The sequence below is a fragment of the Ambystoma mexicanum genome, chromosome 4p (assembly GCF_040938575.1).
Source record: "Ambystoma mexicanum isolate Mex_15411 chromosome 4p, UKY_AmexF1_1, whole genome shotgun sequence".
Lineage (NCBI taxonomy): Eukaryota > Metazoa > Chordata > Amphibia > Caudata > Ambystomatidae > Ambystoma > Ambystoma mexicanum.
Genome location: NC_090927.1, coordinates 1,230,280,387 through 1,230,295,230, shown reverse-complemented (window position 1 = coordinate 1,230,295,230; position 14,844 = coordinate 1,230,280,387). Strand labels below are relative to the sequence as shown.

Sequence of the window (14,844 nt, the reverse complement as noted above, 5' to 3'; positions counted from 1 at the left end):
TATAACATGGTGTTAACTAAGTCATTGGGCCTCATTATAAGGGTGGTGGTGACGGTGTGAACGGTGCCGGTAAGGCACCAGCACCGTTCATACCGTCCCGCCGCATTACAAGTTCCGCTTGCGGGTTCCTGACAGCCCACCAGGTCTAACCATAACGGGCTGTGTGGCACCCGCGAGCATAACTCGTAATGCCGCTGGCACCGTTATCAACGGTGCCGGTGCATCAATGCTCCCCACCCCCATTCTGTCCTATGGGGCAGAATGGGGATCCGGAGCCTGCAATATCGCCACCCACGAATGGGCAATTACCGGCCCATTCATAATGGGCCGGTTATTGCCCAATCATGGGAGGAGATGCCGGTAGCGAGCTACCGCCATGCTCGTAATGAGGCCAATTTTCAGGCACTCATTAAGTGCCACTTAAAATACATGTATTTAAATTTGTTTCAAGGCGTGTTCAAGATTTGCATGACAAATAGCAAATTACTGAACTGCCTCATGCTGCTGAGAGGGCAAAGGTGACCCATGTGACCTGAAAGATAAGTATCGCTCCTACAGACTCTGACTTGCAGGACTGATTAATGACCTTAATTGCAAGTTAAAGTCAACAGACAGCAGGTGCACAGAGCTAATGATCATTAGAAACAAAACCAGCTTTGAAGTTAATGGGAAAAAATATAATGTATTAGTTGCCTTAGAGTTCCATATACAATCATACTTATGGGATTTTCTCAGCATCCATGCAGGCTAAAGAGGCCATTCATGTGTATTTTTTTATGCTTATTACGAGATTACGAGCCCATTATGTTAATCAAATTTGAAACCACATTTTGGAAACCCTGTAACAATCGAAAAGGTATTTCTAGCTCCCCAGAAAATGTCCTGAGACCGAAAAGTTGGGGAAGTAGCAGCACCGGGAATCATGTAGCTGTGTGTAAAGTTTGGTGACTTTTATTATTTGTGTGTAAACTGCAAAAAATTGATGTTCACACCTGCAACTTTCTGCTGAGACAGGAGTTAGTTAATCAAGTGTAGCTTGATTATAAGATTCTCAATATATATGTTATTTGATGTTAATTTGTAAAACAAAGGTTTTTGTCACTTAGGACTTTTGGAGTGCAAAACTACATGTGCAAAAAAAAAGGTCAATGCAAGTGGGTGGATTCATCCCTCTCTTCATTTCAACTTCATAACTCCAACAGCCTATCCACAGAGAGGGGCTGGGCCTTGGGGAGGAGAAGACAATAAATGGCCAATACAGTGTAAGAGCCAATAAACTGGCACCTCATCATTTTAATATTTTGGAGGTGTGGCTTAGATGGTAAAAATGTGTTGCACAATGGGAGAGGGGACAGCTGCCTAAAAATCATCTGTGTGAAGACTAAAAGAGGGCTGAAGAATTTAAAGTTGCCAGGACAACTGCCTGAAGTCCTCCTGGAGGAAAGGTTGGAAATGCTACAGACTTAACATTGCCTCAGAGACCGAAATTGGGAAAGACTTAAGAGGCTGGGATGTTTACACAGAGTGCCAAATAGAGGGATGAATCCTGGTGGCTCTCCTTGACTGAAGTGCCTGACCAGATATCCGTGCTTCCCCAAGAGAGGGTCGCTGAGACACTGTTGTCTTTTCTGAGCACCAAAACAAGAAATCCAATGTAAGTAGTTTGTCCAACCAAACAAATTGTGGGGATTTGTTTGATTTAATACCTTCCCCTTAGTTCATGGGTGGGGGGGGCATGGAAGTAGACCCTTAGTATATTTTAATAAATAATAATTCGCTTAATGCCCCGATAGCTAAAAATCACAGTTTGATTTTGTTAACATTCGAAAACAAAATTAATTCCCAGTGCGAATTAAAACTATACTCTGTTAATGTAATTGGGTTAAAACATTTTCCTTGTCAACCCCAGAATTCCCCAAAGAGAGGGTGTGTCCTTGTCCAAAAACGAAATTCCGAACCACCACCATTCTTCAGATCTGGCCTTTAAGCAGAGGGGTGCTGAATGTAACTGAAGGTCTTGATTTGGTGCTGGGTATGAGAATTGCTTGGCTAAATGAAACTGAGTGTTATTCCTAATTGAAAAATGAACACTCACTCCTGAGAATAAGAAAGTGACCCTGATAGAAGAGAGATTTTGTATTGCTACAGGGTGAGGAAGTGAGAAGGGTTCTATTAATCCAAAAATATGTTCAAAAGTCTGTTCTACTTTAACAAATGCTAGCATTTTTATGTGTTTAGTGAAGTGAAACATACAAAGTGCAATGTGTGAAATTGCTTATGAAAATAGAAACATGTTTCATTTGATTTAAATGTAAACCCTATCAATTAAAGCTAATGCTCATCATGTTCCATGTTATTTTTTTATGTTGTCATGGAGACCTATCGGGGCACCCAGCAATTACCACGTGGTAACAGTTTGGCAGTATTTTCTCCGGTAGTCAGACAGTTTACATGATTTTGCTGGATTACCAATCCTTTGAAACTGAACTATGAATGATAGCTTTTCAGTTAAACTGGCTATTTCTGACTGCATATTATTTGTAGCTGAGCTGGGAGTAGTGTCTCTTCTGATAACGACCATCTCTAACGTCATACTATTGGAGAAGCTGAGCCTGGAGTGAAAGGTCTGTTAAGTTAGAAGGAAACAATATCTTGCAGAGTGAAAACTATTAGGTGGTTGAACTATAGTAATGCCTTCTCATTGCAAGTGTTGTGTCTCTTGTGTACATGCATATCACACATAACAATCAGCTACATGACTTTTTCAAACTGCGACTAAGAGCAGGTGACCATCAGATGGATAACCCAGCGGGATGATCATGTCATGCCAGATGTTATTTGCTAAACTAGGGTGATCACATATGACCCTGGGTAATACCACCAACCTGTTACCTTTACCCCATTAGATAATTACCCAGTAACCGGGTAGGATTTTATGATTGCAAGTCATGCAGACCCTTAAATTATTCTCCATTTCGGATTTCCATGGGAGCCGGTATTTACTGCATGCAGTAATTACTGCATACAGTACTGCGTTTGTGTGGCGGTAATCTCTGCCACACAAAAGCAGCCGGTAAAAAGGAAACTTGGATTTTGTCGAGTGGCAAAACACCCGGTAGTGATAATTACTGGGTATTGTACCGCTGCCTCTAAACTTGTGATCAGGCCTTTAGAAAATCTCTCAAAATCTGTCAGACAAGATCATGCTAGTTCGTCTGGTGCAGTCTAGCGAACAAAGATCCAACAAAGCAAACCTTTCAACCTCTAGCCACCCCAGATGGGACGCAAGACCCACTCTGATGAACCAGCATGGTCCTGCAACTCCCAAGGCACGACCACTCAGATTTTACCAACATAGTAGACATCACAAATCTGGACACAAAACCCATCAGAGCACCAGGCTTGCAAACCAGGAAGAAATAGAGACTGCGAAATTCGGGTCTCCTTCACTGACATGTTCAATACGCAACTGTACAACACTTAAATCTAGAACACCTTGGACAGTACTTTAAATGGAATAAAGAAGTGCAAGTACTCACCAATGTAGGCTTCAAGTGGGCCAAGACTCATCCCCAGCAGGGTCTAACTCACCCTGGGGTCCTACCGGGCTCCTTGACCCATTTCTTCTAATCTCACACTCTGTGTACATTTTCATAGTTTTCTATTTCTCACTTTAATTGCGTGTCTCCAACTATGTTTCCTTTTTTATTTGTCTCTCTCCTCACCTACCCACACCCAACTCCAATTCGGTTCTTAGCCCCTCTTTAACGCTTTGTGTAAGTCTCTCTTTCTTCTGAGCCTGGGCCTTGGGAGCATGATGAGCTGAAACATCTCAGTCAGTGATTCCAATGAAAATCTAATTATAATAGTTTACTCACGTCATTAAGGTTCCATTTCATTTCATCGTGGGATGTTTTTTCACAGGGTTTTATACCGCGATTATTTTATCTCAACAAAAACCCATCTAATTTTTTCTTTTTGGGGGGGGGTTCCCCCCCACCAGCCCCTGCATTCCCTCTAAAATTCAATTGGTCTTTTCAACAAAAAAATCTCGGTAAAAAAACCCAGGAAAAAACATCCCGCGACGAAAGGACGTCATACCGTCATTAACTTCAAATGAGATTGTCCGTCTAATGCAGAACTCACAGACCAATTGAACGTCTAATGCAGAACATATTTATGTTTTGGCTTTCAAGAACACAATCTTTTAAAGTTTACTTGCAAAGTGCACACATCAAATAGTAAAGCAACCTGACAATGCATGCATTCATATAAAAAACATGTTAAGCTAAAAGAGTATAATTGCAGCTTCATACAGCCTAAAGGACAACTACAAGTCCCAGAAAGCAAAGTAACACAACCCTAGAAATTCCACTCTTTTACACCACTTTACCTTCAGAATTTAAAGACATACAAATGAAATGCTGTCGTAAGATCACCTGCCTAAATAATTGTCTGAGGCAAACTTTCAGCTTCTTTTTATGCATGGTCTTAAATATATTTTATTATACACATAAAAGCAAATCCTTTCTTTTTTCTATGTCTAACTAGCAGGCAGCAGACATGCTATTAATTTGCGCACTCCACAAGCTGTGTGATGCGCGTATGGCTAACCTGCCCAGTCAGTACCAACCACAAATAACTTAGAGCTTTTCATATCAACACACAGGTAACGGGTACTTCTGACCTGCATCCATCAACACCAAAGGTTTCTGCATCTGCCTTCCCACTATCTGACTAGCACCCCTGCCATCCTTTCTTACAGTGCCATGCACCGTGAGGAAAAAATATTGGCAGATGAGCGCTATAACCACTTACATTACATTACCTTACATTACATAAAAGCTAAAATTCAAAGGGTGATTTTTATTTTTTGCTCACTTTCTTGGCCTAGTAAGAAGGTAAATATTTTGTAGGTAACTGAAGTAGTGTGTGAGCTTTCCGTCCGAAATATCCCATTATTTTATTCATTTATTTTATTTTAAATTATTATAACAAGGGCTTCACGCCCTTGGGTCCTGGAGCGCACAATGGTAAAAATGAGAAGTGCAGGTACTGAGGGCCGGTTAGGACCGGCCCATTTAGAGCGCTGACCTTGGAGATCGCTACCCAGTAATTTTAGTCTCCCCAACTTCCCATCATACACGTACACTCGCACCACCCCACAGTCATCATAAAATGGAACCCAGAACAGTAACATCACCTCAAGATGAGTAACAACACACCCTGAACTCTACTGATTCAGTATAACACTAATGTTCTGGCAGGATTTCTCAGGAGCCCCGGCCCAACTCTCCCTTACCTAACCTTTCAATCTATAGCACCTGTAAATTCCATACAAGGATTATAGCACACACAAGGAGATTTACGCCTGCTAGCACCATCCCAACCCCTGGAACCTTGGGGAGAAGCTTTGCGTTCATCACACAGCCTGCTAGATCTTTATCTCTATCACTCACTGTGCTCGGCCAGGAACTTTCCCATCGACCCGGCACTGACGTCAAATAGAACACAGAGCCAAGTGTCAATGCCGTAAACCACATAGAACTATAGCAGCACTGCGGACGGTGGTAATGCTTGTCCACACTCATCATCGCTGCATGTTTAGTACCTGCCTTTCTCTTATACCCACCCCTTCTTTTGTTTTGGCAAAGCGACACACCAGCAGGCCATCACAAATTTCAGAGATGCACTATAAAAGAGCACTATAGTGCATCTCTGAAATTTGTGATGGCCTGCTGGTGTGTGGCTTTACATCATATTACATTACCATTAATTTGGGAAATAATAACCCTTTTGCAGCACTTAGCCGACGGAAGGTGTCTGCCACGAAGCACTGAACAAAAGAAGTGATATGATTATTGTTAAACTTGAAATAATGGCCTCGGGTTAAATAGAACATTGTTATGGATGATCTGTTTAAAACCCACAGAGGGCACATTGGGTAAGACAGTCGAAGTGTCCTTTTGGAGTTGCAGCATGCAGGTTTAGCTGTGGTGCCATTCAGGGTGCTGTGGATTGGACCTTAACGGTTCTTGGGGGTGAATTCATGCGGTTATTGACGTAACAAAATAAATTAATTACCTACCGCAATACATGATGATGATGTGTTCAATGAAAAATGGGAATAGGAAAAAATGACCGAGGGGAAAAAGTCCTACCCCCAAAAGTCCAACCCCCATTTTTCCACAGATATATATGTGGGGTGGGTAAAGTTAATATAAATGTATAGGGGTAAGTTGGAGGGGTCATGGGGGGAGCAAAGTAGGGGGGTAAAGTTAATATAAATGTATAGGGGTAAGTTGGAGGGGTCGTGGGGGTCTTCCCCCTATATATGTAATTGCAGAATTTTTTTTTACAGGTCGGACTTTTGGTAGTCGGACTTTTGCATGCATTCGGTCATTTCACGCAGATCCGAAAAATGCACAGTAGAACACTTGTAAGACAAAAGCATCCAGGCGTTTCTTGGGGCCTTTTTGCACCTGTTGAATATTACACCTTTTGACAGTTTCATTCACCATGAAGCAGCCCCACTGCTCCATTTCCTAGCGATCACCCAGAAGACATCCATCTTAATGAAGTGTGACTGCTGGCAAACTCTGCCACATTTCGATAGCATTTGCATGCGTCATGTAATGGCTGTTCTCTCCTTGCTTCCTCGCACACAGTGAACTGCTTGGACCGCCACGTCCATCGATGCCCGGATAAAGTGGCTTTGATCTGGGAACGAGACGAGCCTGGCACAGAAGTGAAAATCACCTATAGGTAGGAGTGCCCTTTGCTTACTGCCGGACTGCTTTTGTGTTTTTTTAAACAATCTTAAAATGAGTACCCCTTGTTATTATGCTTTCACACATTTTACAGCATAGGTCAATTTTTAAGGCTGTTCCTTTACATCCCAGACTTCTCTTTTAGGGGGATGAGAAGTCAAGTACACAGTGTAAAGCGATCACATTTTAAAATCTGTCAAAGGGTAGTATGACAGTAGCATGTTACTTTGATAAGTTCAGGGTGGAGAGACAGAGAGCACATTCTAAAAATGTGTGTCAATCAGAGCACCCTATTGTGCCCAGACTTGCAGGCATGGATGTGGCTGTTTACTGTATACAGCTAGTATGGAAGGAGTAAATACCATCCTTATGTTTTGTAAATATTTCATGAGCTTTGTCAACCATGGGAGGAAGGAGTTTTACTGCGGGGTTGTGATGTGTTGTCTGGGTTTAGCTGGTTTGCTGATGGCTCTAGCCGAAGTGTGCCATAAAATCCCCAGTTCTGTCGAGTCCTGCCTTCAAAATGTCACACTTGGTATAGCTTTTCAGTTTTCTTCCAACCTCACTTCTCAACATTGTCGGGTTGGCTTTGTGATCTTTGCCTTTCAGGAACTCACTGTTTCTCAATAACATAAATTATTAACTGGTAAACCAGATCCACTTCATACAAAACCAAAACTTGTTTTGTTTTAAACTTAAAAGAGAACACCAATGAGACACCATTTCATGCACACTGATCTTGGTGCCCCCACTGCCTTTGCGAAAAACACTCATTAGCGGCACCCAAACCTGACCTGCTTCTAGGATGCACAGCCTTTGTTTTGTGGCCCCTTGGACTTGAAGGCGAGTAGTCCTAGTTACTTTTCATATTTCTACAAGAAAATAAACCATTTGGATGTTCTGGTGCCCTACCCTCCAGGCTCAAGATGGCTGCTGCTTTCATAGGTATTCTAAAACATGCCTGCCACTGCCTTAGAGCGCGGAGTAATAGAAACACCCTTGACGAGAATACATTTGAAGACTTAGGAAGGTTATGGGAAATCCCAAAGTGGTATTGCTGATCTTGGGGGATGACCAAGAGGTCAATGGTCTGCCTAAGCCTGGGCTTTAAGATGCGCTCGTGCACATTCACAGACTCATAGCTCTAGGGCGAGCATTGAGCATGAGGGGAAGGTATGCATATCCACAGAGCAAGGGGCAAAGTGCAGACAGTCATCAATCCAGAATAAAGCGACCCATTTTGGGCTGCCAGGCTCTGGTCCAATTAGCATACCTGGAAAGCTCCCAATCTGTGCTGGCGTTTGCCCTGTTCATCCTGCGTTAAGGGTGGATTACCTATTCAGCATATAATTACTTAGCAAGCAAATCCAGCATTAAATTGTGTAGTCTAAATCAGTCGCTTCACCACTGCTTCATCTTTGCTTCTAGGGTAGATGAATGGACTTATAATTAAGCAGTAATATCGGCATACTTGCCAATATTCTGTGACCAAAAACATGTAGGATTTTTCAACTTTATAAAATAATACGTTGCATAACAACTACATCTCAGGAAAATGCATAACATACATTGTTGGCATCACTGATAATTCGAAAATGCACAACCAATCAAACAACAAAGTATGGAAAGATATTCAAATGTTCAAAATGTATAATTCCGAATGGTAAATTAACACCAAATTTAATGATCTTCCTTTACAGAAGGTAATCACACAGAGCTAGAAGGCAACGTTTGCCACTGGTCTGTAGCAGCAGCCTGGGCAATATATATTTATTCCTGAAGTGCAAGATAAATAACTGAACAACATGGAGCCTTTTCAGGCTGATATGCAGATGCTGTGTGTTGATAGTACGCTCTGCCACTTGAATTCACTGGTGGTTCACGTAAGGCCTGTCCCGGCCAGAGTGCAGGGCAGAGTCACGTAACTGTCAGGTCAGTGGATTGGTGTGAGCCCATCAATCAAAGTAATCAGTTACCCGCCCACCACACAGACAGACTAACTAATGTGTTGTATGCTTTGTCCTGGACCGGTCTCAATCAGCCTGCCTTAGAGTTACATAAATTACCTGGACCTGTAAAAAGCATTAGGATCTGCCACCCAAATCTGTTGGCGGTAGGACTGCTTAAAAAGCAGTAGCCTACTGCCTAAATCAGTAGGGTAGGCAAGTATGTATCTGTGCTGGAAACAGTAACGTCCTGGAGGCCAAGTTAAAGGCCCCCATGAAGGTGGGGGACTTTAATGAATCCCAAGGTGCCTTCAGTGCCTGGTGGAGCCTGCAAACCAAGGGATTCCTATATGTATGTTGGCATAATGTATGGAGTCGCAAGGGCCTATTTTAAGTCTATATTAAAGGCAGGGGAGTGAGTGGAATATGGTGAAAGTTGGAGGTGGGAAGTGATTGGAGGATCATGGGTGCAGGTGGGGGGTAGAGAAGATGGCAGTAGAGGCGGGGGGATTGAAGCAGTCCACCTAACCCACCTGAGGCTTGTAATGCAAGCCCATACCAGCAGGTAAAACCTGCCTTCCGCTGCCCTGATTTGCTTAGGCTCAGAACTCGGTGGTAATTGCTAACATTCTCTGTTTATGAAGCATTGTTTGCTTACTAGGCACTATAAAATCATCCACAAAATAGAGGAGCCTCAAATATCACATAATTGTCATCAATATCCTCTTCATTTTTTATATTGAGTACAAGACCCACTATTAGGAGACTTGTTCCTACTTTGCTAAATGCTAATACATACGCAATATGTCGATATTTAAAGATTTACTGAAGGACAAAAAGATTGAAGCCCTTCGCCCTGCATCAGGACGATGATCTTGCGGGATTCGATGTACATCATAGTTCGTGATCGTACAATCAATAGTCCTTTCTGTGTGAGGCTTGCAAACTGAAATCCATGGCATCACTGTACACATATTGGAATTGACCTTGAAAAACAGCAAGCAGAGTGTGCTGGTTGTCAGGAGCGCGCTGAGGAACCGTAACTTCTGGCAGCTTTCTAAACCTCCACCTATAACATCAACTTAGCGTGTGAAGTAAACTGAATGACTGCACTCAAGCAGCGTGGCTGAATGTACAGGCCAGTCTCATCGCAGTGAAGAATGTTCAGTTTCTTTCCTAATTCCCCAAACTCATATGGGGTTTTGCTTTGGTTCTGCCAGAAGAACATTAATGGCATCTTTGTGGTACAGTCTTTTGAGGCATGTTGTGAGCATTAGAATCCACATGGTGTTTAAACCACTTCACCTTGAATTCCCGAATTGTGTTCGTCTTGAAGAGGCGGGGCTGATTCCATGTTCTTCTTTGGGGACCGTTCCTCCGCTGAAAGGCCTCATCACGAGTTGGGCGGTATCCCCGATGGTATTCCCGCCGGGTCGATTAGCGTTACCGCCAAACCCTCCAGTGCTATTAGTGCCGGATCAAGGATTTGATGGAACGGTAAGTCCCCATTGCCCATTGGGCCCATTCAGGAATTCCCCATTCCACATTGGGCCGAATCGGAAATTTTCAGCACTATTATCGCCGGAGGTAAGGATTTTTGTTTCATACAGTTTTGCAACAATTCCGTTAACAGCCATAACATATTTGTAGATTAAAAGTTGCTTCGCTCTCTTACATGTGATGTTGTTTTTATAAATATCTGTTTAATGTGTACTTGTCTAGAGGGTGTTGTCCCTTGCTCTAGTGGTTGTGAGAAGTGGAGCAGAGTATAGTTTTGAACTACAACTCCCACAAGCCCTTGCCAGTATAGTCAATGGTGAGGGATCATGAGACTCTTCGTGCAACACATCTGGAGAGCCACATTTTTAGGACCCTCTTTTGCGTGATAAATCGTTGCACACAAGATGGGTTTTAAGATGTGATTTAAATATGCTAAACGAGGGCCTGAAAAATATGAAGTGGTACATACGCCAGACGTAGTGCGCATAATAATTGAAAGAGCCCATAGAGAAGCCAGGCAGTAGAAGGCAAATGTGAGAGAAGAGCAACTGTAGCACAAACAGTGTGGGCGCCTGTGAGGCATGAGCTACCAGAGGATGTGTAGATGAGCACTGTAGTATGGAGGGTTTTGGCTGGGTCAATTGGGGGAAATTGTCTGTTTTGGATTCACTTTCAACACAGTGCTGCATACAATATTGGAGAAGCCAAGTAAGTGGTGGCAGTTTGGGAGCAAGGTACAACAAGGGAACAGTTTGGATTTTTCCCGGATGATTTGTAAATAATTGTCTCTTCGTAGCAGTGATGTGAAGGAGAGTCCACTTGTCCGGATGTATTATTCATATATACGTGTGAAAAAGAGATTTAGGTTATGACAATGGAAGAAAAGTTAAGTGATTTTCTTTAGTACAAGAGACAGAAAGTAATACGAGGCTAAAGGGGAAGACTTTCAGTGTTGTTTTTAATACCATCATTTATCCTCTGTAATGAATAGAACTATTTAGTCTTACAAGATTGCTTCTTCTCCCTTAATGTGTCTCAAATTGCTTACAGTTCTCTACATTTTTAAAGCATCATGAAAACTAACATTTTGCCATGCAGCTGTGGTAACTTTGACAGTGTTCTTTATTTGGTCATGGAGCCCCTTAGTGACTTACCATATACTTATACCGTATAGTAAGAGGTATTTTACTGTAGGTATTACAGTAAAGTTGTGATTTCAGAGCGAGCACTAAGCATGACAGGCTGAATAATATTCGAGCTGGCATTTAAACAGTTTGTCATAGCATTAATCCCTGTGTTTGGGGGAGACCAGGCTGGAAATGGACTGTCAGCCAAAGTATGGCCGGCCTGTGCACAGTGAGGACCTCTGCAAGGGCTCGGGCCATTGCCTATCACATCCACATCTGAACACAGGGATTAATGAGGCACTTCTGGAGGGAGATTACATCTACAATGAACAAAGGGCTTGAGGGAAATCTAGACTATGATTTGGTGACTTTATTCCTGGGGGAAACCGCCCAACTGGATTCTCAGAGTAATCACCAGATCACATGGATTTTGGGAGGGGCAATGGTGGCGAAGAAGTTAATTCTACGAAACTGGACATCTACAGATTTTTTTTATCAATGAACAGTTGGCTGGAGGAGATGTTTCATATCTGTAATATTGAAAATGTGATCTACTCAGTTCAAAAGAAGAGATCTACTTTTGATAACATTTGGGGGGCCTTCTTGGATGCAGACCTGGACTGATCTCGCATCAAATGTCGGGTTGGCCTGAGCAGATAAGTAGACATTTCTATTCTCGTTTTACTTCTGTTGGATAGCAATGTCAAACATATGTTTTATAATTCTGTGAGACCTGAGTTAATATATGCCTTATAGGAGTAGCCCGGATTTCTTTGATTGCCTATATATGTTAGTTTCTGCTTTGAATGACCATGGGTGTTGACTGTCTTATGTTTCTTCATTTCTTTTCCTCTTCTCTCATATATTGATGAATAATGATTCATGCTAACAGATATAAAATATTGTTGCTGTGATATATTTTTGTAATTTGTTAATTGTTAACAAAATGGTTCCAAAATAAAATTGAAAGGATCTGGCTACTGACTTGGGTAATGCTTGTTCTTTTCGTGACTTCAGCAACTTCTACAACTACTTTCTGGTCAGATAGCACAGCGAGTGGAGCGCTCTCTTTGACATCCGTGCAGAGCCTGCTGATGCAGGTTCGAATCCCGGCAGAGCCAAACTCAGCCTTTCATCCTTCCGAAGTCGATAAATGAGCACCACACACCGGGGGTAATACATAAGCAGCGCTCTGATGCCTGAGGGTTCATAGTATTATATAAAATGCAAATTATTATTATTATTACTTGATAATTGTTCTGAATGTTACAAGAGTCAGGTTTCACTTTAGAAACAAATTTAGGTAACCAGGTTCTCTCTTTGATGTTAAACTTCTACTTAAAGACTTGCATTCCCTTTTTTCCATGCAGCATTCTGCATTCATGTGGATCAGAAAAAATGTTTCATACTCGTGACCTCTCTTTGATGTTGAACAGTCTTGTAACACTTTGGGAAAAAAAGCTTCTACTTCTTTAAACACTTACAAGGAACGTGCTCCCTTTTGATAGGAGACACGTGACAACTCTAGTAATAGTTTAAATGCAACAAAGGAAAAAAGAAAGGTTTTCTTTCTACGCAAGCACTTTAACTTGTGTGAATAATTGTGTAATACAATTTCCTTTGTGATAATTGACTTCCCACAACCAGGAACAACTTTACTCGCTTCTACTGTAAGGAAGGTATGGTATTAAACAGTAAGACGGACACAAGTGACCACAGTTAAAGGGTGTTTATTGATCTTCAATTGGGTTTGAGAAACACCTATCTAAAGATGGGAGCATGCTACGACCATTAAATAATAACGCTGTCCTAGTCAAGTCTGTCAAAATAATAGGGCCTATACTAATAAACCTATTGCCAATCCTTACTTCTAAATACAAAATAGTGTGGGAAACAATGTTAAGCCAAAGAAAAGTGTTCAAGAAGTGATATGTCAGGATACGTCAGGATATTCAAGCCGTTGCCCTCCCTGCCCCACGTTTTCAGCACGGGACAAGGCAGCACACTCGAGCTTAGCACAGTCTCTGGCTTCTCTTGCAGGAGGATGCAGTTCAAGTCTCAGTATCAGGGACTTCTATGTCAAAGTCTCTTTGCTTTTTAAAGTCTCTTACTTCAGAGGGCCTGATGTGACAAGTTCCTTTCTCCTCAGGATTCGTATGTACAACTTCTTGGGCGATTTTTGATTCACCCGAGGAGCCCCTCCACGAGGCTCAGACCCACTTTAACAAAAAACCTTCACTTGATCTCCTTTTGTCGGGCTCGGACCAAATTAATGTACTTTTCTAAAGTTTCTCTACTTCATCGAAATCGAAGACTTTCGGCTGTGAGCAGAATTTGACTTGAACCGTAGCAGGACCACTTCGATTCACATTTATTTGTTCTTTCAATTGATCTCCCTCCACCGGACTCGGACCAACTTTATCTACTTTTATTACTTCTCAATGGGATACATTACAGAGACCTTCAATTGATCGCCCACTTGGTGCCGGACCACTGTGTCAAAGGTATTGTAGCTTGCTTTAAAGTTCAATCACTCTTCAGCAGTTTAACTTCATTTATGTCTCTTATCACATGTTTTTTTAACAATCTTCGTTTCAGCGCTAGCCATACAATGTTGCTGCTTGAAACCTTGGCTTCAACGCAGACTGGTCTTGTATCGGTCCCTCCAACTCACCGGCTTTGTTGTTTTCACTGAAACAGCTTTGTTCTGGGAGCCAAGGACAGTGCCACAGTGGCTGGTGATTCTCCCCACCTTGATTATTGATGTGCAAGGGCCCCGGGTACCTTTGAGAAACAATGCAGGATTCTTCAGCCTGGTTTCCTGGTCTTACGCTTTCTGTTCTCGAGGTTTTGTGAAAGTAACAGTTACTTGTCAAAAAGGTCAAGGGAACTGCCCGCCTTGCGATCCCCTTCTGTTTTGCCATCTTTCTCCTCTCATTAAACTGCCATCTTGGAACTGCTGTTTCCTCGTGTGCTTTGCCTCGGTCAGAGTGTGCACTTGTGCTCCGCCTTTTATCCATGTGGGGAAGTGTAATGGAAGTCAGGTGTGTGATGATCAGTTATTGCCTGACCCTTCCTGACCATTACTTTGGGAATTGTCAGGTATGCGGCTCGGGTGTTAGTCCATGTTCTCTCATAGCGGGCTATCCGTGAGAAAGTATTTGTGTTGTAAAAGGGGGAGGGTAAAGGTCCTACGTATCCTACTTGGTAGGCTTGGGAAAAGGTGTTATAAAGAAGGGGATACTGAAACTCACCATCCGGTGTCCCACCCCCCGAACCTCTCACCCAGTGGATCCTCCCGCATTGATCCACACCCAAGAACTGGATCCAAAAGCAATGGCCATGTCCTGGCCACCTGGATGACAGATCCTCGGGAGCTAGCGGGTGAGACACCTTCTGGTTTCTCACACTACTTACACGCAATCCTTAATTCAGCTTTTTATAGTTCCCTGCAAGGAGGTTTGAGTGCTTTGGAGTACAGAGCAACATTCACCAGCTCTG

General features: G+C 42.5%; 1 protein-coding gene across 1 annotated transcript in view; it reads left to right on the top strand.

Moving 5' to 3' along the window:
• The window catches only part of ACSS1 (acyl-CoA synthetase short chain family member 1), a 968,098-nt gene that overhangs the window by 115,737 nt on the left and 837,517 nt on the right, over window positions 1–14,844 (top strand). Inside the window, exon 2 of the mRNA XM_069606883.1 lies at window positions 6,669–6,765. Within this exon, the coding sequence (XP_069462984.1) occupies window positions 6,669–6,765 (97 nt within the window). The remainder of the gene's footprint in view (window positions 1–6,668; window positions 6,766–14,844) is intronic.